Raw genomic sequence first — 25,113 nt, forward strand, 5'->3', positions numbered from 1 at the left:
CCGGCCCGGCTCCGGAACTCGTTCAAGTTTACCCGCCCGAGCCCGGCCCGGTGATTCAATGCGCGACCCGGGCCCGGCCCGAACCCGAGCAAAAATTTCGCCTACCCGGCCCGGCCCGACGGCAGAGCAGGCCCGACAGAGGCCCGATCCAGTAATATAGGTGGTGTTGCCAGAACATAGAATCTACAGCGAAGTGTTAAGTAGCAAATATCCAAGCTTTGATGGCGAATGTTTCGCTAACAATTCGACTTTAACTACGGTAATTTCATGTAAAAAAGGGCTCATGGTGGAAACAACTCAGTGGACATACTGGGTAGAATGAATGTTTGCTCGGAAATGGTATACTGTAACTGTTTTGTTTTTTATTTTGCAAATGCAATGGGGATCATCAAGAGCGTTTTGCAGCAGATATTGCAGCGAGGAAAGTGATTTGTAGCATGAGTTCAGTTTCGATACGAAGTGAATAAAAAAAGAGGAGACAGAGAACAGAACGCTGTCAATTTATTTTCATTGCGCCCTTTATTGAAACTTACAACATGCTCCAACGACAAATGCAATCGTGCACGCGTCTTCTGGATATGTAACATCTGTGTTCAGCATTGTAGTACCTTGCCACAGCAAGATACAGGAAGAAGCCTTACAAAAAAGCGTATAGAGATTTAATTAAATTGACTTTTCTCAATAGGATGTATTGTGTTTAAATTGAGCGCTAATTGACATTTTCTATTGAGTTACACAAGAATATTGGCCACGGTGTTTCTATTGAAAATCATTTTTTGCGTGTAAATTTAGCGTCTTTTTCAAAAGGAACTATTGACCAGCTATTGACTGTGTGTACTTAGTTTCAACTGAAACAGTTTAGGGGAGTGGATAATCAACCTTTATTGTGTTCACTCAAAAGCGCCTGGTATGCAAGCGCGTTACGCAATTGTCAGAAATGGTGGCTGAGTTCCTCCGCGTTTAGGATAGTAGGCTATTTGCGACATTTCTTGAAAGTAAGCCACTTAAATATTATGTTTTAGAAGCGGTACCCAATTATATACGTTAAATGCTATCAGTGTATTTTTTAAGCATTTATAAGGCTGATCATTCGAATTTACTGTGCCGAACATGAAAGAAATTCTGCATGCCGCCTTCAAGACATTGCTCTAGCGAGAACTTTTCCTGGCGTGTGCTGATGTTTCAGTGGTTCAATCCTACGAACAAGGTAAAAACTGGGAGAGAAGTCACAAATTAGTACACGGGCACACTATCACATGAATGACACCATACACGCACAAGCACAGTGATGCAGACGTTATGATTTCTTCATTGTGTAAGCTGCAGCTGACCTTCGGTGTTCTGTAAAGTGTTCAAGCCAAAATGGAAAACACAGATCTGTTAACATCTGTATTTATTTTTACGAAAACTCCAATAGAGACGAATGCCATCATTTAGTTGGCGTAGCGCCTGTTTCCGAATAACCAGGGCGAGGCCTGCCTGTATGAAATACAAAAAAGACAGAAAATCTTGTCATAAAAAATAAAATAGCTAGAAGAGGACGGTTTAATAATGTAAACCACAATAGACCTTATGCAAAATCAGCTGCCATCTACCGGCCGCCGTGCGCATTTCCGCCATGTTGAAGGCTACGCGCGCTCCGCATGTGCACACACGGAGCGTACGTATCAACGTGTGGCGGCTGATAGGAACGGCAGTGCCGGCATAATTTCTTGCGCCGTGTTGCTCAGATTGAGGAAATTGGGATGCTGAAAAAAGGTTTGCAGGAAACTAGCCTCCATATGTTATTAGCTTTCCTTGCGGCCGACTAGAAGCGGCAGATCGTTCTGTTGCTCTGGCTACTGCTTACGACTAACGTCGTGTTTACGTTCGCCGTTCATAATAGATGCGGTATGTGACAGCATCAGCACTCATCAGAGAACACTATTTTGTGTCAAGCCGAAATGAGACAGTTTTCGCGCCGTGTGCTTGCAGGCCCAGACAAACCCGCTTCGTGTACGAGCTTCAAAGCTGCATCGCGGCTACTCGCGCATGCCTGCGCTGCTGCTGACAACATTACTTTGTTTATTACATTGCGATAACAACTACATGTTAGACAGGTAGCTCGTGCGCGTCATCGATTCTCAGCGAACGGACCGTGTGCACTGGAGCGTGTTGTTTGTAGTTCATTTTCGAATGCCTCGTGCGCGTATTGCTACACTATGCGTGTTTTTCAAGCATTTCATGTGCTCTCACTGCCAAATTGAGAGGAAGACCCGGATTTCCTGACCGCCCCTTACTATTTTTGTTAACTTCTACCCTAAGAAGAGCCAATACCCGTTTTCTCCCAAATTTTTGACATTTTAATCGTGCGGTAATTCTATACGTAACGTACGTCGGCGACTGCAGCGGCGAAATATTTTTATTGCAAAAAATAAAAAAGAGGGCAACGTTTTATTTCAAATTAGATGCACAACACATCAGGTCGACATAGGCTATCCCTTATGAAATACGCTTTGAAATGGGTCAACAGCACTTTCTTACCGTCATCGCTGTGCCTAGCCGTGTCACGCGCTAAAGCCTCCTCCCAACCATCCTACACTGCACGCATGACGCTCAGATAGCTAACAACGCTTTAGTCCCTACACTCGAAACGGGCAGACAAAATTTATAATCCTGCGCAAAGCTTCATTCTCAACGACGACAGGCTTACATGCGACCCGGTGACAAACATGTACATTCTTCTCGTTGTGAGGCAGTTCTTTACATGTAATAACTGTCAACGTAATAAGTAGGAAATACCGGTAACGTGTACAGTCCCTTACACAGTCGTCTGACAGTTTTATACCCCGATTCCGTACTATCAAAAGTAGATACAAGCAAGATGTTATAGCAGCGACAGCAATACGATTCAGACACAAGCCTCCAACATGGCGCCGAATCGGTAGCTTCGTCAAACCTCCGACAGATGGCAGCAATTTTGCATAAGGTCTATAGTTACGTAGTTGCATAATGATAAAACATCCAACGCACAATACTTTTTTTCAGTTTTCATAACTTTCGAATAGAACGTACGAAGGCAGTGAAAATGACAAACATATCTTCAAAGATAATCAGCAGAGGCGCGTGGTTTGGAGACCCAGCAAATACAGAAAATGTTGTTGGCACATCAAGGTGACGGTACCTGTCTCTGCAGATTTGCAGAAATGAAGCTGCGATGGAGCCTCGCATGCAGGCTGAGGAGTCCATTTTTCCGCAGAAAAGTTGCGATGCTGGGTCTGATGAACAACCGTTCTGCCGAAACAAACTTCCATGTACGGCCACAATTGAAGCACATAAGCGAAGTAGGTTCTTTACACTTTCCCAATAGCCTGCGTAAATCGCAGTACTCGCTGTCCACGAAATCAGAGCAAAAGAGATCGCAAGTGACGAACTCGATCCGCATTCGTGGCGCTGGTGAGAAATTCTGAGGAAGAAAGTGCGGCGCGGAGGAATACACAACAAGAGCTAAAGTGACCGTCAGAAATTTACACGGGCGTAACTGCCAAGAAATTCTACGAAGCTTATTTGTGAACTAAATTTCAAATTTTCATGGCGCAATATTAGCACACAATAAAATACAAATTGATCTTTTCCAGCGTTATTTTCTTGATCGCAACAGCAGAGAGTCCTCCTTGCACCTGTGCAGTGAAAGTTTGCGACATGCGTCCTGCGAATTCTTCACCCCTCATAGTCCCGCCACGTGCAAACACTACCGCCCGCGACTTACCATATAGGCGAGTTTAGGAAGAATAGGGCGCGCCTTTTCCCCCCATGGGGGAGAGCAGCTTAAAAATGCGCGACCGTTGTAAGACGCTTTCGTCGAATCCGCAGTATTTTCGCGTAAGCCGGCTACCACGACGTGTTTCATCCGTATTTTACAGCGAAAGCTATAATGAGATCATTTCACCGGCCGTTTTTGGCGCCGTAGTTGTCCGCCGCCGCCGCCGCCGCCGGTGTCCGTAACCAGTATCGCTCGAAATAAGAAAAAAAAACGAAATAAGAAAAAAATTCCAGGATGGAACGAGGTTCGAACCTGGGTCCTCTGCGTGAGAGCCCAGTCTTCAACCTCTGAGCCATGCCGGTGCTTGAAACTGCTTTGCAAAAGGGTCCTATACAGGGTTCATGTCGTGAAGGAACCACATTAGCATATGCAATACAGCGTGGTAGAAGACTAAAATAAGCACCAAGCGTCGCACAACGCGAATTCTGTAACCAGGCGTCACACAATGCGAATTGCGCAACGTGTAGGTTGTTGAATGCTTCCAACCCATTACAAAGGGCTCTGCCATAATTCTTCATCGTCATCAGGCACAGCATCAACAAAGTGCGCATAATGCCTTACATGCGTTTAGCAGGTACCACGGCTCTCCGTAGAATGACGAAAAATGGCAAAGTGCCTGCTGCCCTACTTCTCAAAAATTACAATGACTTATAGCATAGTGGGTTCCTCGCAAGTGCACTTGTATTGGTCGCCAGGGAAGCCCATAAGCGCATGATTCATTTCCTCGGGGTCTCAGTAAAGTTCTTCGTCCCCCCCTGTCTCTCTCCCACGTCAACGTATGTTATACAGCATGACGGGAGAGGGAAAGAGCGACCGGGCGTCACCCCATGCAAATTGCATAACTGGTGGGCCATTTAAAGCTTCCAACCCATTACAAAGGGCTGAACCATAACTCTTCATCGTCACCAGTCGTCGCGTCAACAAAGTGCACGTAATGCCTTACAGACGTGTAGCTGGTGCCTCGCTTCTCTGCAGAATGACGAATAATGGCTTAGTAGGTGCTTCCCAACTTCACAAAAATTGTGATTTATGGCGTAGTGGGTACCTTTCTAGTGTACTTGTATTGTAGCCCCAAGAGAGCTTACAACGGGCTCTAGAAACGCCGCTCTTCCAGCTTTCGCTGTGACTGTGCTGCGGTCTCAGCGCAGGTCTGGCGTTTTTAGGGGCGTAGCTCCTCTTAGTCTAACCTTGTCACGTCTCCGTTGTCCGGCGTATCTCCCGGCAGCCGGCAGTAAACGGCAGTATCTGTCCGGTGGTGGTGGCGGTGGTGTGCGGCGTGACCACCCTTACTGCGCATGCGCATACCCTCTCCACACACCTCCTCTCCACTCCCCCTCACCATTCACCATGTCCTCTACCCCTCTCCACTCACTCTCTCCCCTTCCCCTCTCCCATAAGCAGTTTTAAAAAACGGAGGGGGCGTGCATACATGAAGGCTCCCTAAAGACAATGCGCTGCGACAGTACGTGACATGTATCGCCCACTCCTCTCCTACGCTTCCCCCTATTTCTCCTCTCCTACGGCATGCTGAAATTCCGAAATTCTCTCCTTGCTCAGGAGAGAATTTCGGCATGTCTAGCTAGCGTTTCAGGGAAAGAGTGGAAAGGAGGAGGGTAGAGGGGAAGTGGAGACGACGAGGGGAGAGGGGAGGGGAGTGGAGAGGGTATGCGCATGCGCAGTTAGGGCCGGTGGTCACGCCGCACACCACCACCACCACCACCACCACCACCGGATTGAACTCCGCCATAAGATACTTCGCGTCTTAAAAATCAAATTATCTAGAGATTCCGGCGTTAAGCACGCCATCCAACGATGCATCACATATCCTGCCACGCTAAAGTTTCTCGCACTGCATGCGCTTTCCGCAGGGGTGCACATCTGGCTTGCGAATTGTGAAGGTGTCGGCAATCGTTGTTCAGCAAATTTAGGATGTCTTTTTGGACCTCTGCAGAATGAACGTAGTTGTGCAGCTTATCCTTTCATTTATATCGTTCCCGAACGTCGTGACACTATTCAGTATCACCTATAAAGCTCCTCTTTGAGGGCTGCTTCTGGCAGTTTTCAGCAGTGTATGTTATGCACGCTTGCACCGCGCTCTTTTTTACAGCGAAAGCTGTTATCAGATAACAACGGCAGTGGGGTAATTGTCCGCCGCCGCCGGTGTCCGTAACCACTATCGCGCGGAATAAGAAAAAAAAAATGAAACGAGACGAGAATAAAATTTCTAGGCATCAACCTGGGCGACAGATACCACCGGCGGTGCGTGTTATTCTTTGCTTCCACCTACCACCTACCTAACCATTGGTACGCAGCCACTCTGTGCGCTCGGCCACGGCTCTGGTGACACTGTGATGGTGTTTCGGGCCTTTATGTTATGAGATCACAAGCTGTTATGACATCACAAGAGCCGCTTTTGGCGCCGTAGTTGTCCGCTGCTCCCGCCGCTGCCCGTACCCGCTCTCGCGCGAAATAAGAAAAACTAAACATACAAACAAGTTCTAGGAACGGATGGGATTTGAAGCCGGGCCCCGCTGCATAGCAGTCAAGTATTCTACCACAGGGCAACGCTGGTGCTTGAAACTTCTCGCAAAAATGCCCATACAGGTCTCATGTCGGGCAAGCAATCGTGTTAACATATGTGATATAGCGCCGTAGAAGAGTGAAATAACAACCAGGCGTAGCACAATATGAATTGCGCAACGAGTGACCGGGTCGTTCATTGCTGCCAACCCATTACAGAAGATTCAGCCATAATTCTTCATTGCCATCAGCCACAGCACAAAGTGCCCATAATGTCTTACATAATGTGTAGCGGGTACCATACTTCTCCGCAGAATGACGAATAATGGCACAGTGGGTGCTTGCCTACTTCATGAAAGTTACGATTATTTATTGCGTAGTGGGTACCTTGCATGTGTGCTTGTATTAGTTGCCTAAAGAGCGTCGATTACGGGCTCTAGAAAGGCCGCTCCTCCAGCTTTCACTGTGACTGTGCTGCGTTTCTGCGCAGACCTGGCGATTTTTTTTCTATGTCATAATGCTCTATGCTTTCCTAACGATGTTGTACTGGTAGAAGGTTATTGCTGGAATACGCGGGTAGGATTGGCAGGTGGTGGACGAAGCGATTTCGATCTATTTTTGGTGTTCGTTACAGTTGGTAATAAAGGCTTGAATAAGCTTCTCGGCGCTTACTCATTGGATGCATATGTTACGAGGTAAAGGGACATCACCCGGCGCGGAATGCGTAGTTGCCTTTTTTCAAGCGTGATATTCCGTCAAGTAAATATATTTTGCCTCAAGCCTTATGCTGTTTGAACCTATGCTATTCCTGCACATTCAAACGGTGTTGCGGCACTATCATGTGGCTCTCACACTATACCTGTATAGCGCAGGGGACCAAAACACGCGGCCCGTGGGCCTCTCCCTAGAGGCGCGCGGCCCGCACATGACTGTCTTCGTCCCATGCCTCACGTCAGCTTTGCTGTCGTGAGGCATCCCCTGCGGCTACCATGTGTTGATATCTAACCGTGAGACAAAACTCTATATTTCAAAATAGGCGTCCAGATTTTAGTCATGTTGAAGACAGGTTTCGATATGTTGTTGGAATCCTGCCGCCAAACACCCTTCATAAACGACCCTTACGTGATATATTCGAAAGCTCTTCTTTTAAATGGCAACGTTAGGTGACATCTGATACGACCTAGCCCTTCCCCCCATTAGCATTTTGGATATAAAATGATAACGAATGCAAACAAAACACAGAATAACGACATGGTAACTATATAAGCACCTGGTATACCTACTTAGCTCACCCGTTTAAGATAAACCAAGTAGCCCCATATGCAAGGAGCAAGACAAGTTCAGTACTTTTCCCTAATAAAATTTCTCTAAATAGCTTGCCGCACATAAAAAGTGTTTTTTTTTTCGAGAGAGAAAATGTGAAACATATATGTGTGCACAACGTATGTGGAACAAGGGGCACTTAGAAAGAAAAAAAAAATTCCTATTATCAGTAAATTACTATTTAGCAGTTTCTAAACCACCACGCTCGCCGGGACAAAACTCTTGGTAAGCGAGAAAACGCGCAAAAAGATAAATGCGGGTGGCGACGCGCCCTCGAAATTTGCGCAGCAGACGCCGTGACATCTTAGTTTCTGACGGCGTCTAATGAGGCATACGTAGTTCCTAATCACTAGAAATGAGGTACACTGACCTCTGAAGGGGCCATTGACTTAACATACCCAGTGTCGGCAAATTTTGTAGAACCAATATCCCCCAAATACAACAAGTACAATTTGAAATCCGTGACGTCATGCTCGGACTTTCGGCGCGAAATTAAAAAAAAATGGAATTTTGACCTTCATTTTCTCGTCTGATAATAAAGATATGACGGCGAAATGAATGACATTCGAGTTCTTAGAGTACACTTCGTCAGTCTAAAACGATTCAGTGCTTCAGCATAGTGTCTTTTTAAGAACCGAACAGATACCAAGCCCGCCCGACCCGAGCCCGTCACCTCAAACCCGGGCCCGGCCCTAAGCCCGGAGCTTCAGGCCCGAGCCCGGTCCGGGCCCGCTCTGAAAGCTACTTTACCCGGCCCGGCCCGGCCCACGGGCCAGGTCAGGCCCGGGTTTCCGGGTAGGCCCGAACCCGTGCATTGCTCTAATCTGTATCTCAAATACTCCTTGCCCGAGTGTCTTGTATCCTATCGTGATTCAATTTCAGAGCATCTTTGCCCAGACCTGCTTGCGGGCCTTCATAGGTCCACCGACGCTGCTCTTGGCCCATGCATACTTTATATGCAAATCTGCTAAGTATTACTTTCACAGCAAGTAGCAGAGGTTTTCTAGACTAAGACCAACAACCTCTGGCGGGCAAGGACAGGGTCATAGCTTGCTCATTCATCCATTCATTCATTCATTCATGAAAGAAATAATTAATTGATTGATTAATCAATTATTTAATTACAGCAGTGCGGATAGCTGGGCTGGTTGGTTGTACATACTTCAAGGAACAGCGCCAAGTACGACAGGACATCTTCGCTATGCCCTGATTCCTTGAAGTATGTGCGCTCATTCATTTCGTTAAACATTATCTATTAACAGCATTGCATCCACTGTTCTGCGCACTTTTCCGGTCCGGTCGCGATGCTTCGCCACTTCCATCGTTCGCTGGTCACCTGCATGGTGTTCCTGTGCTTGTCTCTTCTCGGAATCGTGTTCGTCACCACCAGGTACGTATTTGGCACCGAACGATTACGTCATTTATTTGACGTTCGTGGCAGCCGCACGTACGCTATTATTAAGTTGACAGAAAAGCGACGCTACACCTTTTGCTTATTTTATAGCAAGAGAGACAAACAAAAGACAAAGCAAGAGAGACAAAGCAGGGGGAATGTGTACTTTCGACGGTGTTCGCAAAGGTTTGGAAATTAGAGCGACTGACATAGAGTGGGTATTCTTTGGTCGTAACAGATCATATTACATTGTAGGAAACTCTAAGATTTCGGGTAGGCGGCGGAGACGATCCATTTGTTTTTTCAGGAGCCGTATAGCTGTCATATACCTCTCACCGTGCGCTTTGTATTCGCAGATCGCGTTTGCTGGAGATGTACGCACCTCAGGCGCTGCTCGCCGCTAACGCCTCCGAGTCGTGCGTGCCACGCAAGAACATCGTCTTCCTGAAGACGCACAAGTGCGCCAGCTCGACGGTGATGAACATCTTCCTGCGGTACGGAACCGAGCACGGACTGAACTTCGTGCTGCCCAAGTCTCCCTCCACCCACTACATCGGCCACCCGCAGATGTTCAGCCGCCGACTGGTGGCCGACATCAGCCGGTACAACATGACGTACAACATCCTCACGCACCATACGCGCTACAACGACGAGGAGGTGCACGCGCTCATGCCGCCGGACAGCGTCTACGTCACCATCGTGCGCAGGTGACTTTAGAGAGTTTGTACAAGAATCGACAGCTAGGTTATAATTGGCAATAGTTCTTGAACATATTGAAAACAGCGCAAACTACGACACGGACAATAGGAGGTTGAAAGGACCATAGCAATTCTTTATGCGGCTGTTCTCGTGGTAGTGCCTGGAATTTTCATGCTTGTTTTTTTAGATCCAGAATATGTGAAGTGCTCACATGGGTGACAGGTTGTCAGTATATAAGTGTGCTTGCACTATCAAATCAGCGCTGCGGTGTGTGTGCTTCAATCTCCTCTTGTATGTGTCGTAATTTGCACGGTTTTCAATATGTTCAAGTGTACAGAGCTGTATCGTGCATTCCGGGTTCCGCAAAGGCGTTTCCGGAATATTGGGCTACTTAAAAGGTCCCAAAACCACCTCCGATAGTTTTCTTCGAGTACAGAGTGTCGTCATGATCAACAGTGCCAAACGAGGCAGCGCTACGTGGGGCGGACGCGAAAAAAAAATGCGTGCTCCTCTCCGGGCTTTTCGGTATCCTCAGCGTTATTGTGACGTCCCCAGGAGAATCTGCTCATGTCGGCAGCAGAAAACAAAAACAAAAGAAAACGTTACTCTGGCTGCAGGTGCGCTTTCCCTGCTTATCCTCCTCGCACGGCGAGGAGGAACACTCTGCGAGGAGGAGAGACGAGCCAACGAACATAGCGAAGGAAAGAGCGAAACGAGCGAGGGCCACAGTTCGGTCATCAAACACGTGTAACGCCGTTATTACAGAACAATTTCGAAAATTCTCGTGTCTACGTGTTCCTTTGGACACGTGCACAACTGCGACACCACAATTCAATTTCGACCTCTGGGTGGTTTGGAGGCTCGTTAACGCTCTTAGCGGTATGTTGTGACGCTTCGCATAACGAAAAATAATTTTTATATACTCTTTTTTTGTGTGTGTTCGACAAGTTCCTTTGCTGAAAAAAAAAGTTCTAAAAGGCGACATGTTCCCGGTTCCACCGCTGCCGAAAATATACACCGATTGCGAAGTAAACTTCATTACTGAATCTACCGACAATCCCTACCAAATGTCCACCTTATGCCGTTCCAAATTAGCTATTCAGTTGTCTGGTTGAGTTCCGAGCCATCAGACGGCGCCATCACTCCGGCCGCTCACGTTTCCGCCACCGGTAATCCGCAACAGCCGCAAAGTTTGCGGACAAACTATATGAGCAAATTCTCTGTAAAGTTCGCGTGCAGACTCTCTGGACAGACTCTCCGTGTAGTTTACGGGCAAACTCTCTGAACAGACTCTCCTTTAACTGTGGGACACACCCTCCATAAAATATACGGACAAAATCTCCCTAAAAACGGCGGACAAACACTGTGGCAGTGCCTCCTTTATAAATTTCAGTGCCCGGTAGAACACCCTCTCGCGGCCGTCGGCGCTTGCGTTTCCCCCGCTCGCCGCCACTGCGTGGTGGCGCTGTGCAAACAGGGTCGGGCGCTGTGCCGGTAGTGCTGGTGCGGGCGCGGCCTAGAGCGCTTGTTTGCTTTGCTGTGCCTTGACACGTGCGGTTGGGTTTAGCGAGTTGAATGCGATGAAAGATTTTTTTTATCCTTTGTCGTGACCACGTAGCTTGCATGATATGCGATGTCGTACTGCTGCATGCCGCTGTGCAAGTCGGACGAAAAAAAAGACAGTGCCTGGACTACTTTCCACGAAATTCCTGCTGCCGCCGACGTACGAGAGAAGTGGTTTGCCGCTATTGGACGGGACGGCTGGTCGCCAAATGCAACGTCCTGTTGCACGAAGGTATGCAGCCGACATTTTCGCGTCGAAGACTTTCTTGAAGGAAAGAGACGACGGTTGAAGAAAGGTGCAGTGCCTTCAGTTTTTGAAGATTACCCCAAACACTCGAAGCCAAAAGGAAGCGCTGAACGAAGTACAGCAAGCATTGAAAAGCGAGCTTGTGCTCCGTTGAGACTGGGGAGCGGTCATGCGACAAGCGGCGCTACTGGGCTGTTGCCATCTGCTGCACCCACACCACCGGAACCTGAATGGGAGGAACCAGAGCCCATGGACTCCGCCGATGGTGTCAGCCAAACCGATCAGCGGGATGATGTTACGCATGATAAGAAAGGTGTGCTCAAGCCTCCTGCATGTGACCGAGGTATTCAAGTCGACAGCAGGTAAGTGTCACGTTTGCTGACCACAGAAAAAGCCAAATGGAAAAGGAAAGAAAAGGACCTGAGGAACCAGGCACTCAGGTTGCAACAGACTGTGGAAAAGTACAAATTGGAGTTAAGAAAGCTGCAAAAAGATTCCTTGGCGTCATATATCTCGTATATCAGACAAAGGGCCACAGAGCAACAGCCTGCAGCATTGTTTCTGCTAGATTTTATATTTATTTTTTTGGTACGCCAATATTTTAATAGCGGGCCAGTATATGTAAGGCTGCGAAAAAGGTTGCTTTCTTCCAATAAGATTTTTTTCGTTGTCACCTGGTGATTTATTCCTAGGCAGCAGGTTGGATCCTGGACAGAGAAACAGCACGCCTTTTTCTTCACGTTGGGTTAATACTTCACGAGATATTTTGAACTGGGACAACAAATTGGTCCAGTTGGATTTGGTTAATGGTGGAACGTAGACTGATTTTGTATCGGGTTTTGTATAAACTTGCTCCGCGGCCAAGTGCCAAGTCAGCAACTGCGAGTTTTGCCAAGTCTTGTGTGTTTGTTGCGAGCGAGCTGAAGAGCTTAGCGGTCGCGTAGGCCTTGCTTCTACCGATAATTATCAGCATCTCAAGAATCTCTGAAGTCGAGAAAATCGCGAAACGAAACTAGCAGCTGCACCTGCGCAAGTGATGTGCGGGCAGAATGCGAAAGCGGTGAAAGACCGCGAAACCCTGTTTGGGTGGCGGCGCCTGGCGGTGAGCGGTTGTACTCGCGCCGACGGTCGCGCCTGTTGTTCTCTCCCCCCCCCCCCCCCCGTCCACCAGGCACTGAAAGTTATAGAGGATGCACTGACGTGGACAAAGATCGGTGACGAACACTCCGAGCAAATTCTACCGACAAACTTTCCGTAAAGTTTGCAGGCGACCACTCCGGGCAAACTCTACGGATAAACACTCCGTAAAGTTTGCGGACGAATACTTCGGGCAAACTCTTTCGTAAAGTTTGTGGACAAACGCTCTAGGCAAACTCTCAGGACAAACCGGAAGGGGTAAGTGTGAGCGGCTGCAGGATGGTTGTGCCGCACGTTGACAGTGTTCAACCAACAACGCAGCATTATTACATCGGAGCTGTGAGAGGAACACTTGGTCGATTTGTGGCGTCCATCGGCGAGCAGGAAAGAAACCACATGAACTCCTCCGATGAAGCGATGACGTTATGACACGTCATCGACTGACGTCGTCGATCGATCAAAGGTGGGCCGATTTCGGAGGCTTTGTAGAAGTTAAGTCTCGTTTCGCCGCGTCACTCGAGCCTAGGCGCTGTGTTGGAGCAGTAGTGCGCTTGCAAAAAGAAAGCAAAGCAGCACGTCCGGCACGCCCACGCCAAGCTTCGGATGCCCGAATTTCCCCAACAAAGTAAAGGCTCCCGATTTTTTTTTTGCTATGTGACCATAAGCGCCAGCGAGGTCGACGTGCATGGGTATGCCCACGATGTCGACGCAACCATTCCATTTACACAAGCATGTCGATCCAGCTCGTAAGGCTTGGCTCAATGCCAAAAAATGCAGCATAGGCAGCTACTCGGTGACTGCTTCGCATAAAACCGGTTCCTTCATTGCGTGGGATCTGCCGGGATTTTTGCAATAACCAAGTGTTTCATTGCTGGTGTAAGTTTTCAGCAGTGGCGTCATCGCATACTTGCGTAACACTACAGCCCACCAATCGTTCAACCCCGCAGGCCGGACTCCCTGTTCGAGTCCTTGTACTCGTACTGCAATCTCAGCGAGATATTCAAGAGGAACCTGACGATGTTCGCGCGAAACCGCAACTTGACGGGTTACCTGTCCCGACACCGCGAGATCAATGACCGCGTCGGGCTGAACCAGATGTCTTTCGACCTGGGCTTCAAAGGGCCCTTTGACTCCGAGCAGGCGGTCGCCAAGTTCGTGAAGAAGATCGCATCGGTATTCCACTTGGTCATGCTCGCCGACAGGTTGGACGAGTCCCTAGTCCTCCTCAAGCACTTGCTCTGCTGGAACACCACGGACATGGTGGCGCTGAAGATGAACTCGAGGTATGCGTCCACGATTGGTTGGACAGTTCTCGCTTTGCGTACTTTGTGTGAGCAGAATGGTTGCGCTACTGATAAAAGAAGCAGGAGAGAGTGAAACGAGACATGCGCACACCCTTGTTTCACTTTGTCGTCCCTTTTTTCTGAGAATGCATGGAAACACAACATTGCTTGGGCGGAACGACAGATGGGTGTATCGATAGATGGCTGGATGGATAGATAGATAGAATCTATCTATCTATCTATCTATCTATCTATCTATCTATCTATCTATCTATCTATCTATCTATCTATCTATCTATCTATCTATCTATCTATCTATCTATCTATCTATCTAAGTAATTGGTGGTCGTGCGTGCACGTGTGCCAGATGACGTGTGGCCCTGCAGTTTCTGAGCATGATGCAGATAAGTTTGATATCTACCTTCTTTTCCGCCATAGTGCGACCCTTCGATTGACAAAAGGACTGTGTGCTCATACGCCTCTCTTGTGTCCGTGGTTTGTGTGTCTACTTTTTAACACAAAAGTGTTTTATTCCGGGGTCCACCAAGACTTTCATGACGTATTTCCGTCACGGAAATGCGTCAGCAAAATCAACGACATCAGATGGCAAAGAAAAAAAACAACAAAGAAAAAGTTCCGTTGACAGGTGTCAAACCCATGACCTCTCGGTCTGCGACGATCGCTGGCGGGCGTTTAGCCCACTAAGCTACCGCTAAACACATAAAGGAGGCTACATGAACGCGCCTTTTATCTTTCACGCTTTCCTATCACAGTGCTCTTGGATGGATGGATGGATGGATGGATGGATGGATAGATGCTGTGAGCGTCCCCTTTATACCGGAGCGGTGACATGTGCGCCACAAGGCTCGAAAAAAAAAACTTGCCGTTCATACGACCATCCCATTCGGCGCGTTTCCAATACAAGTTTAATTTCGTCAACGCTTTAACATACCGCGAGGTGATGGATTTAGCCGAAGCCTCGCTCATAGCATCTATCCATATCGAAAAATAGCTCTCCGACGCTCGCCTGGCTGTCGTACCGCGTTCCCTGCTCGCCCTGTGAAAACCAACGGCCACGCTAGAGAGAAGACACGACGCGCGTAGCGTTTATCTTCGCGTTTCACGATGCTTTGGAGTGCATACCGAGTATCGGTGTTTGTTATGTACTTGTTGATGCCATGTTTGCGCGGGACTCATCATATGCGGTGTCCACGTATATGTTAAGAACTTTAGTTACCGCAAGGGCTAAATCATGATCATGGGCGTTAGACGTCGGTACAGAGATGTGCCACTAGGCGTCAACGTGATTGCGTCCACATCAAGCGATGCTATATCTGCCAAACAGTAGACATTCTGCAAGCTCTCATATACCAATGCGCCATAAACGACTACTTCTGTGACGACACGTTTCACTTTCGCGTTATACCGATTCCTATGGCAGAGGGATCAACCATCTTTTTTTCTACGGTGAATTCTCTTGATTTTTTTTCCTTCGCGAGCCGTCCACCACTCTACCTTGCGGACTTTCGTAGAATTGATCTGCCACGTCGCTTAAAGAAGTACTGACTAGTGATGCAGAACTATCGATGGTACTATCGATAGCTGAGTCACTCTCGAACAATCGATGGTAAAAAATACTAGCGATAGCGCTATCCATAGTAAAAAATTCGATAATACTATCGATAGTATAAGATCAACAGCACGAACTCATTGCAGAATAAACTTGGTTTCCCGGCCCGCGTGGTACATAGTGCAGCCAGAGGAGCAGGCTGACGAGCAATAATGTTGACATTCTTGGGTTATTCACCTGAGTGCTTTGCTAATACATGACCATAAAGTCAAACTGTACAGCTGTAGCGGAAAGGAAGGTGTTACATGTAGTGGAACTGCGCGGCTTCAAATTTATAATGCTATTTATGATTTCAAAATAAAAAAATATGAACTAAGTTTGTTATTTTAAGGTGTAACTGGTTGCTTTTAGATGTGAATTTATTGATGGACATATTCAACCATTTTCCCTGCGGAAATAATTTATTTCTGTCGCCAAGAATTGCTCATAAATTAAGCGAAGCTGATAGTAGGCTATCTGAAATATTTTGGCAGTATGGCCGGCCAGTAACAGGATCATTATTCACACCACTATCAATAGTATTGTCACGTGGTCATGACGGTGAAGAACGCTGCAACAAGAGTGAGAGATACGGAGCTCTTCATTTGTGCGAACTTATACCCAGAAAATCAAAACTCAAAATACAAGCGATGCACGCTGCGCATTGATAGCGGCGAGAACAGTTGTCGGCCTTCGAGTAATCTGATCATCGGTGGAACGCGTCGTCTTTTATAGATCAGTCATCGAACCTTCCAGCGTTATCGCTGGTGCTCGCGTAAGCTGTCGAATAAACTTGACTATTTGCGTCCGGCGCGTAATCTTAACAGAATGATCTCAAACAATCGTGCAGCTTCTCAAACACATTCGGCGCGGTTTGCCTCAAACGTTGCGAACAGTCTTTGTGGGTGAAACCCGAATGCATCAAAACAAAGAAATAAACAAGCGTGGCAGTAATATCGTTAGGAATATTAACCATGGTACTACGGACTGCACTATCGATAATTTGTCAATAGTAGTACTATCGATAGTTTGTCTACGCTATTGATAGTTTAAAAAAGAACTATCGATGCTGTCGATAGTCAAATTACCGATAGTTCTGCATCGATAGTACTGGCACCAATTTTTGAATCTGAGTTTATTCCGTCATATAAATCTCCTTATACAGAGACGGCTCTGAGCAAGTGTTCAGTAAATACAGATGTTTTATTTTGATATTATATACAATTTTCTCATGGCGCACTTCGACACAATCGTGACGTTAAGGTACACTGTCAATTCTGGTGACTTCACGCACCAGTATGACTAGTTGTGATGGCGTCAGAGACCAAAACATAAAAAATGACCGCCTGCGCGTCACCAAAGCAATCAAAATGGCCGCTTGTGCGTCACCAACGCAGCCACGCCGCGGAACGGCCATGGAAACGTCACGATATCTTGCGCGAGCACGTGACGAGAAGCTCATACAGCTCATACCGTGTCGTGACGCGCAGTAGTAACCGAAACTAGCTTTTAGGAACATGTTGCAATTAACTTTTCAGAGTGCACACACGCTTACCAGTACATTTTCTAGGCTGTTGAGGACTTGGTCCTTGCATTTGATGAAAAACGACCAAAAATTTTCGTTTCCGTACCCCTTTAAAGGTCACCTGGCCCACTTGTTTTTGCAGGTACAGTGCCTTCAAGGAACACCTTTCGAACGAGACCAAGGAACAGCTCCTCCGGCTTAACTCCGCCGACTGGCAGCTGTACCAGTATTTCGACAAAGTGTTCGACAAGAAGGTCAAGGCCTTCGGCGTCGACCGAATGGCAGCCGAGGTCAAGGAACTACGAGCCAAGCAGAAGGAATACTACGACCGCTGCGTCATGGCCGAAGAGTCGATCGAGAAGCTCTCCCCGTACGACAAGCGCAATGACGTCGTCGCCTTCAAGTCCAAGGGAAAGAGCAAGCTCTGTCGCAGCCTCACCCTTACCGAACGCGAGTTTGACGAGGAGGTCAAGGTGATCCAGGAGGCAAGGATCCGGCAATACCTCGCGAGCCACAAGCGGGCTCGGCGTCGTCGTCGCCGTCGTTCAAGCCGCGTCTCGCGCACCGCCGTCTCAGCCGACGGTGCCAGTAGAAGGTGACTTCCATGAAGACGTCTATTTATAAAGTGCCTGCGGGGCGAAACCCCGGCTCGAAAACTTCTGAGGTGAAGGGGTCCGCTCTATGCACGGCTGGCGCAGAAGCCTAGCTCCGGTTCCAGCCGCGAACATGCGTACCGTGCACGTGTCAACGTCCCCTTACCTAGCGCGAGTCATCGCAGCTACGACGGGTTCGGGCGAATAAGGCAACAGGCTAGAACAACAAACAACACTTTATTGCTGCACTAGCAATAACGCGTAAATGTCGCGTAGAGGGATAGTCCACACTAGTACAAAACAAAGGGTAACGCTTACTCCTTCGGTCGATGGTCGGGTCGTGGGAGTGATGTGGTCCGTGTGCCGACCGCACACGTCGGCAGAGCAAGAGACCGTCTCCCTGCCTGGTCGACTGTTTTATCCACCTCTCGTTTCTCTCACCACCGCGAGGGTTGTTTCCCTCGCAGGGGCGAGTTCTCTCTCCCGCTAGCAGGGAAGCGAGGATTGGCGCGAGGTGCGGCGGGAAAGAAGGGGATGCTAGGAAAGGGGCGACGGTGCTCGCTCTGCAAGTCCGCAATCCCGCCAGCTTTGGGGAAAGGCAATGGGCGCGCGTGCTCTCCCACATCCTCCTCCCCTTAAGAAGGCCCTCGGTCGACTGAGACCAAGACATGAGATAATATTTTGTTATTCCTCATCGAGGAAGGCTAGGACAGATCGGTCCATGTCCGTGCCCTCCTGCGGTTGGCCCTCTGGCGTGGGTGTCGCCGGTGCCCCCACTGGTGTCACCGCTGCCTCCGAAGTAGCCACTGCATATGAAGTAGCCACCACCGGCCGCGTTGCGGTCTCCGCTGCCGTGCCCGCTTGCGTCATTGCTTCCCCAGTCGCGGCCTCCACCGTCACTGCTGCGGTAGATTAGGCCTGCGCCTCCAGCCCCGTGGTCCGGACCGCACCCCCTTGAGCCCCGCCTCTCAGCTCGTTGGTGGCGACTGAGAGGAGTGAGTCGGCGAAGTGTTTCGTTCCAGGTAGCCTCTCCAGCATGGTCCGGGCTCCTCCGGTCTGGCGGGGCACGGGGTTTTCAGCGTGCTGCGCCATGGCCTCGAGGGAGCATAGGCCATCGGGGTGTCCACACAACCCTGGCCCGTCTCGGTGACTGCGGTCTCGAGGCAGCTGGCTCTCCCACTGGGGTTGGCGTTGGTCTTCGGGCCTCTTGTGTGGAGGCCGGGTGGTGAGGCGATGGGGTAGCGTGGAAGTGGCGGTGTGATGTACCAGCAGGGCTGGGCGGTATCGCGATACAAGAGTATCGCGATATTATCGCGATATTATTTCAGAGATACCATTGTGTATTTGTATTTCAGTATCGAGATGCATTTGAAAAATGTATTTGTATCTCAGTAGTGAAATACTTTTACGATGTATCGTTTGTGTCGCGATACTATGCAGGACACGGGTATCTCGTCACATTTTTGTTTGTCGTCAATGAGTTGAGGCGGGTTTCCAACGGGGGGATGACGGTTTTTTTGTGCCGGGACAAGCAAAGGCGTGCCGCCTGTCGCCGACAGATAAGGCGGTGATCGTTTCCCCTCAAGCACAGAATGGTCCATGTGGTAAAGCGCGACGCCGCAGACGGCAGAATCGCGGAGGCAGTGCTGTCGGCCTATGCCGACGAAAGTCGCTGTCTCTCAAGGCCAGTGCAGCACGCCTAATTTTTTTAGGGTGGGCGAGCCATTACTTCGCCACCGCCCGCGCGGTTCCCACTGTGGAACAGAAGCTTTACAATGCTTCGTGTGCGTTCAGTTCTGAAAGCGGCGCACTTCCAAAAGCAGTTCCCGTAGTGGCAGCGGAAGTGACTAGAAGGCGGCTATCTTTGTCGCGCTTTCAGCCACCTCTCCAACGTGTCAGGGTGCGTTCCAAATTGATTGCAAGCGTGAAACGGTCTTTTGTGGTACCAGGCTCCCCCACCGCCGGAGCCGACTTCGCCTGTTGCGGCTTGCTGAAATGGGTGCTGGTAGCGTCGGTGGTGGTGACAGCTTTATTGAAGAGTGACCCTTTCGGCCCACGCGACGAGTGCTTGCTGTAGTTTCTGATGGGCGCTTTGAGCAGCCGTGCCTGTTTCCACGTCTGTTTAGAGAGATGGCAGGAGCGACTTGGGAGGGCTTAGACACTCTCACCCACAAAGAACGCGATTTTAGGAAGCCAATGTTTGAATTGTGCTGTTTTGGGTTCCATTGCGCGTAGGTAATTATGGCCGGCCTATATGGGCAGCTGAATCCTCAGCCGTCTGACCCGGCGGCGACCGGGTCAGACAGCTGAGGGTTCCGAAGATGGGAACCGACTTCGGCTTCTGAACCGTCCGAACAAACCACGTGATGGCGGAAGTGTTTCGGTACCTGGATGACCCGAGATGAGATATCATCACGCTGCAGGGCAATCCGGCTATGAAGGCGGTATTTATTCACTGTAACACGAATTTGTGTTCGCCTTCAGCGGTAGAGAGTCTTTTTTCTTTCGCGAGTCTTGTGCTGAGGCTGAACCGACGCTGTCTAGAAGACAGCCTATTTGAGAAGCCTATACAGCAACCTTCTCAGCAAAGCTCATTTTATGTGCATGATAAATGTATGCTTTTTCTCAATTCACTGGTGTTCATTAGTGATTCGAGTGATTTGCGTAAAGGGACCGACAACCAATTTTTATGGTGCCCATTTTCTTTAGCGCAAAGGAAAGCTTACCGGTGAGTGTGTCCAATCACGGAAAGGTAACATGGAGAACGCCGTGAAACATTCGTGATCAGAATTTTTCAATCTGCGGCGAATATCAAGTGGTAAACATACGTGACAACCCATGCTGCAAACAGTGAGCGCGAGAGCCGTTCGTGTTCGAGCGCGGAGGTTTGCTGTGCATGCGTGCACTCCGCGCGCATGCCCCGCGTCTCGACATTTCCACTGGTTACCGCGAAGGCAGCGCCGCTTCTCACCATGCAACTCTTTTTACCTCGTAAGCAGCACAGAATAGAGCGGGAATATTGATAAATATTACGCAATCTCCCGCTAAAGGGGACCATGAGGCGATGCGAAGCCGGAGCACTTGCACGATCGCGTTCCGTTGGCGTTCGCTGGGCATGCTACCGACCTCGCGTCGTGGAACGCGAAGAGGTACGCTACGCGCGTCGTATCTTCCATCTAGCCTGGCCGTTAATTCTCACAGGGCGAGCGGGGAACGCGGTCGACAGGCGGGCGAGAGGGGGGCAGCGTAGGAGAGGAGGGAGAAGGGGAGGGGACGCGCATGCGCTCGAGCTCATCGTGGCGTTGCGCAGGAGAGAATTTCGGCATGTCTAGCCCGCGTTTCAGAGGAAGAGTGGAAAGGGGAAGGGGAGAGGGGTATGGGAGAGGGAACGTGGAGAGGGGGGTGGGAGAGGGGAAGTGGAGAGGGAACGGGGAGAGGGGGTGTGTGGAGAGGGTATGCGCATGCGCAGTAAGGGTGGTCACGCCGCACACCAACACCACCAGCACCGAATTGAGCTCCGCCTTAAGATACTTCGCATCTAATAATATGCATACTCTAGTTTTCAGGACTAATTATGGCTCGCATGACAGCATGAGACTACGTGACTACGTACAGCAAAAAGTGATCGACTCCACAATCCAGCTTCAAGGCCCTTCCGCTAGACTGCGCGACATACCTTTTTTTGTTACTTTTAAACACGATTTCAAAATATAAATCCTACTCACAACGCGAAAAGGATGCTAGAATCTGTCACTATATTTCACTGTCCTTTTATTTTTACCAGGATCTAATCACACGTTGTGTGCAGTTGTCGGTCCCTTTAAACTGTGTGATTTCTAGCATAGCTGATTTTGTTGTCACCAAGTATGTCGATTTCGGTGTCCAATACTTGTTACTGTTGCTGTGAACTAGTGTATTTTTTATTGCAATTGATACTTGTAGTTATGCCATTATTACTAATTATGTTCTTTGTACCCCCCTGCAACGTCTGAATGGCGCTGAGGGTACTGTAATAAGTAAATAAATAAATAAATAAATAAATAAACTGAAGGCTTCAATGCGCGGCAACTTTAATTACAACATTATGCTGCACTAATCAATCTCTTTGCGTACTATGAGAATCCTTGTAATAAAAAAAGTATTCCAGTATCTGTATTGCTGTAACTGTATTCCGGAATACTTTTTTCGTCTTATTGCAAAAGTATCTCCGAAATATCCCGTTACGTTAAAGGCAAATGTATCTCGGTATCTGTTTTTTGGGCTTCCAGTTCATGTATTTCGACATCTGTATTCCAGGATACTTTTCTGAGTATCTCTGCCCAGCCCTGTGTACCAGTCGACCTCCAGTCAGGCGTCCATGGCGATGTTTGTCGGTGATGGTGGGGCTGCGACAACGACGACTGAATGTGGGTGTGGCGTTGCCGTGAGGAGGCGGTCTCCTCTCCGAGCCGTGCCGGCGGCACCTATTTCCCTTTTGCTCATCCATCATGCAGAGTTGTCTCCGCCTGTTTTGCAAGAAGTACCGCGGCTCGGGGCTCTTCACTTGGTTTCGAGCGTTCTCAGCGGCCGCCTGCGGTTTGGAGAGGGACTGATTCTCGTCCCCATACTCCTCCTGGGACACGTAGCGTTTCAAGTCACATACGTGCACCGGTCCGCCACTTGGTTTGCCTTTCATGTTCGCGAGCCGATAAACAAGCGAGGAAACGTTCTCTCGCACTCGGTACGGCCCGGACCATTTTGGTGCCAGCGAGGCTGCAAACTGTTTGCTAGCGTCGCTAAGAACACGATCGCGTCGCAGCACCAGATCTCCCGCTTCATAGTGTGCGTTCCGATGCGAGCGGTCGCACTGCGCCTTCTGCTGTGCCCTAGCAGTGCCGAGATTAGTGCGTGCTTTACGTAAAGCTTCCGCTAGCTTCTCACATAGCTGCGCTGCGTATTCAGCTCGTGCTCATGACGCCACTGGCACTCCACTGCGATCCGCGAGAACAGTCTCCATCGGATTCGGCAGTTCTCTCCCCAGGTTCAGAAAAGAAGGCTCGTACCCAGTCGAGCGTTTCACAGTCGATCGCAGCGCAAACCCGATCTCTGGAAGGCAGGTATCTCAGTGCTTGTGCCTTTCAGAGAACGCGACAAGCATGTGCTTGATGTTGCGATTGACTCGTTCCGTGGGGTTCGACTGAGCACGGTAGGTGGTTGTTTTCTTGTGCTTAAAGGCCAACTCCGGCGATTTTTTGGCCATGTCAAAGTAATGGTGCTTTTATGTTCCTGAGACGCTCCTGTCACGGGCCCGATAGCAGAAACACTCGGCAAATTGGAGAATAATTTTAAATAAGCAAAAAAATTGGACCATCTCTCAGAAGGGAACTCTGATGGGATGCGAAGCAGCAGCGTTGCGCACGGGTGGCGTCACGGGTTGAACGGCGCTAACGTGGGTGCTGCGGTGAGCGCTGGAAGATTCGTTTGAAGCGAAACTCGGTGTAGCGTTTACTGGTGTAAACGTTTGTTTGAAACGCAGACACGGGAGGCGAGCGGGCGTTGGAGTTGACAGCTGCGAACGTTCCGGCGGGTGGGGGAGAGAGACGTACGCGCGCACCAGCGAGGGAAGCGTGTGAGGGGAGCGTGACGTCAACGTCCAGCTGCGGCGTGACCTACATGGCGCCGCTCCAACACCTGCGCCGAGGGAAACGCGTTGCCTCGCGTTTGTGCGGACGGAGGGACAGCGTTACACAGGCTAGTCAAAGAGCTGCTGCGCATCTAAAAAGCGCAACACCGAAACCGAAACCCAACCGAGCATACTGTCTTCGCGTGACGTATTAGTAGGGACAAAACCGGAAATCATGCAAGGCATGCCGGTCCCGCCAGCGCGTAATATGAAAGCTGCGAAAGCAGCTTTCATATTACGCGCTGGCACAGTCACACACAAGATTTCCGTCGGAAATCTTGTGTGTGACTGACCGTGTCATGTGCACAAGTTCGCTGTCAGAAAATGAGAGCTGCGATTCCGACGCATTTGGAGGCCGACTATAACGGCCATTCCTCTTCGATGACGTGGAACACACCTGTTTAGCTCTTTGCTTACCTGGTTGCACATTCCACCGCCTGATGGCACCGCCTGTCCAGGCAGCTCAAGCTTGTGGGGCCGTGATCGGGTAAAATAAAGAAGTTCGCGGACTAACTAAAGCTTCTTAATATTGCTGTGGGAAGAGTGCATACGTTTGGCAATAGCGGCGTTCAACATCGCGTTGGTACGGCCGAAGGAATTTAATACAAGCCAAGTATGAGCCACCTTTCGCACCATTAGGTTACGTTGTTTCGCACGATACGCAGCTCACCGTATACCGATAGGCCCGGTCACGGTGCACCCACTATATGTTACGGAAAGTGTTTTCGGTTATGTTCACGCATGTGCATTCTTTAGCCGGTACGGTATTACCGTACTTTCCCTGCGGTAAACCGGCATTGCTAGCTAAAACTAATATAGAGACGCAGGGTAATCGTGAGGTGTGAGTGTTTCGTGACTGCCAACGGGGAATCGTGTGCAGCCCACAGCGCGACACCACTTGCCACCTATCGCACGCATTACCACAAGGAACTGAAATTCACACGCCCAGCCAACGAAGCGCTCGCCAAACATTCGCGATTGTTGCCTTGCGGACAGCAGACGCTCTAGGGGCCCCTCGGTTCCGTCACTTCCGCTTACCAAAAATGACGTCACGCACAAACTGTTGCCAATAATTCTGGGAAGCGAGGTGGGGAGAGTCGGGGCAATCAATAAAATTCGTTTGCAATGAATCTGCGTATGTCTCCAGCTTGTAATTTGGCATAAATAACGGGAACGTGAAAGGGAACTTACCCAGCCAATTTTATTGAGATCCATGGACCTCAAAAAATCGCTGGAGTTGGCCTTTAATGCCAAGCGCGGCGCACGGGACAACAAACACCTTCGCAGTAAAGTAAGACGCGTTGTCTGTGATTAACTGCTCAGGGAACCGAAACCTGGTGAAAACCTCCATCAACTTATCCAAGATCACTCGAGCCGTCAGCTCTCTAAGGGGGAAAAGTTCTACCCACTTAGTAAGGTGATCCGTTACCACCAGCAAGTATTTGTTTCTGCTAGGAGTTGTGAGGTACGGTCCCATTACGTCACAAGCCACGATTTGCTAGGGAGTCTGGCTGTTGATCGGCTGCATGAGGCCGGGCGGTCGTCCGCCGCAGGGCTTGACGCTTTGGCACACGTGGCATGAACGGGCGTAACGAATCGCATCTCGCTTCATGCCTGGCCAGGTAGCGAGGCGACAAAACTTAGCCTAAGTCTTAGGGCCGCTCGCATGCCCAGCAATGCACGAGTCATGAAAGTAGCGAAGCAGTGTTGCTCTCACCTTGCGCGGCATCACTACCTTGAATGACTAACTTGTGTCA

The 25,113-nt window shown here is 49.3% G+C and overlaps 1 protein-coding gene across 1 annotated transcript; it reads left to right on the top strand.

Annotated features, from left to right (window-relative positions):
- The first annotated feature begins 8,930 nt into the window (after window positions 1-8,930).
- LOC119385541 (galactose-3-O-sulfotransferase 4) lies at window positions 8,931-18,610 on the top strand. The gene is made up of 5 exons (XM_049414014.1): window positions 8,931-9,035; window positions 9,395-9,745; window positions 13,632-13,967; window positions 17,244-17,696; window positions 18,394-18,610. Exons 1-5 carry the CDS (start codon window positions 8,950-8,952, stop codon window positions 18,608-18,610), a joined length of 1,443 nt encoding a protein of 480 aa, XP_049269971.1. The 5' UTR covers window positions 8,931-8,949.
- Window positions 18,611-25,113: the final 6,503 nt, after the last annotated feature.

The sequence above is a fragment of the Rhipicephalus sanguineus genome, chromosome 3 (genome assembly GCF_013339695.2).
Source record: "Rhipicephalus sanguineus isolate Rsan-2018 chromosome 3, BIME_Rsan_1.4, whole genome shotgun sequence".
In the NCBI taxonomy this organism is placed as follows: Eukaryota; Metazoa; Arthropoda; class Arachnida; order Ixodida; family Ixodidae; genus Rhipicephalus; species Rhipicephalus sanguineus.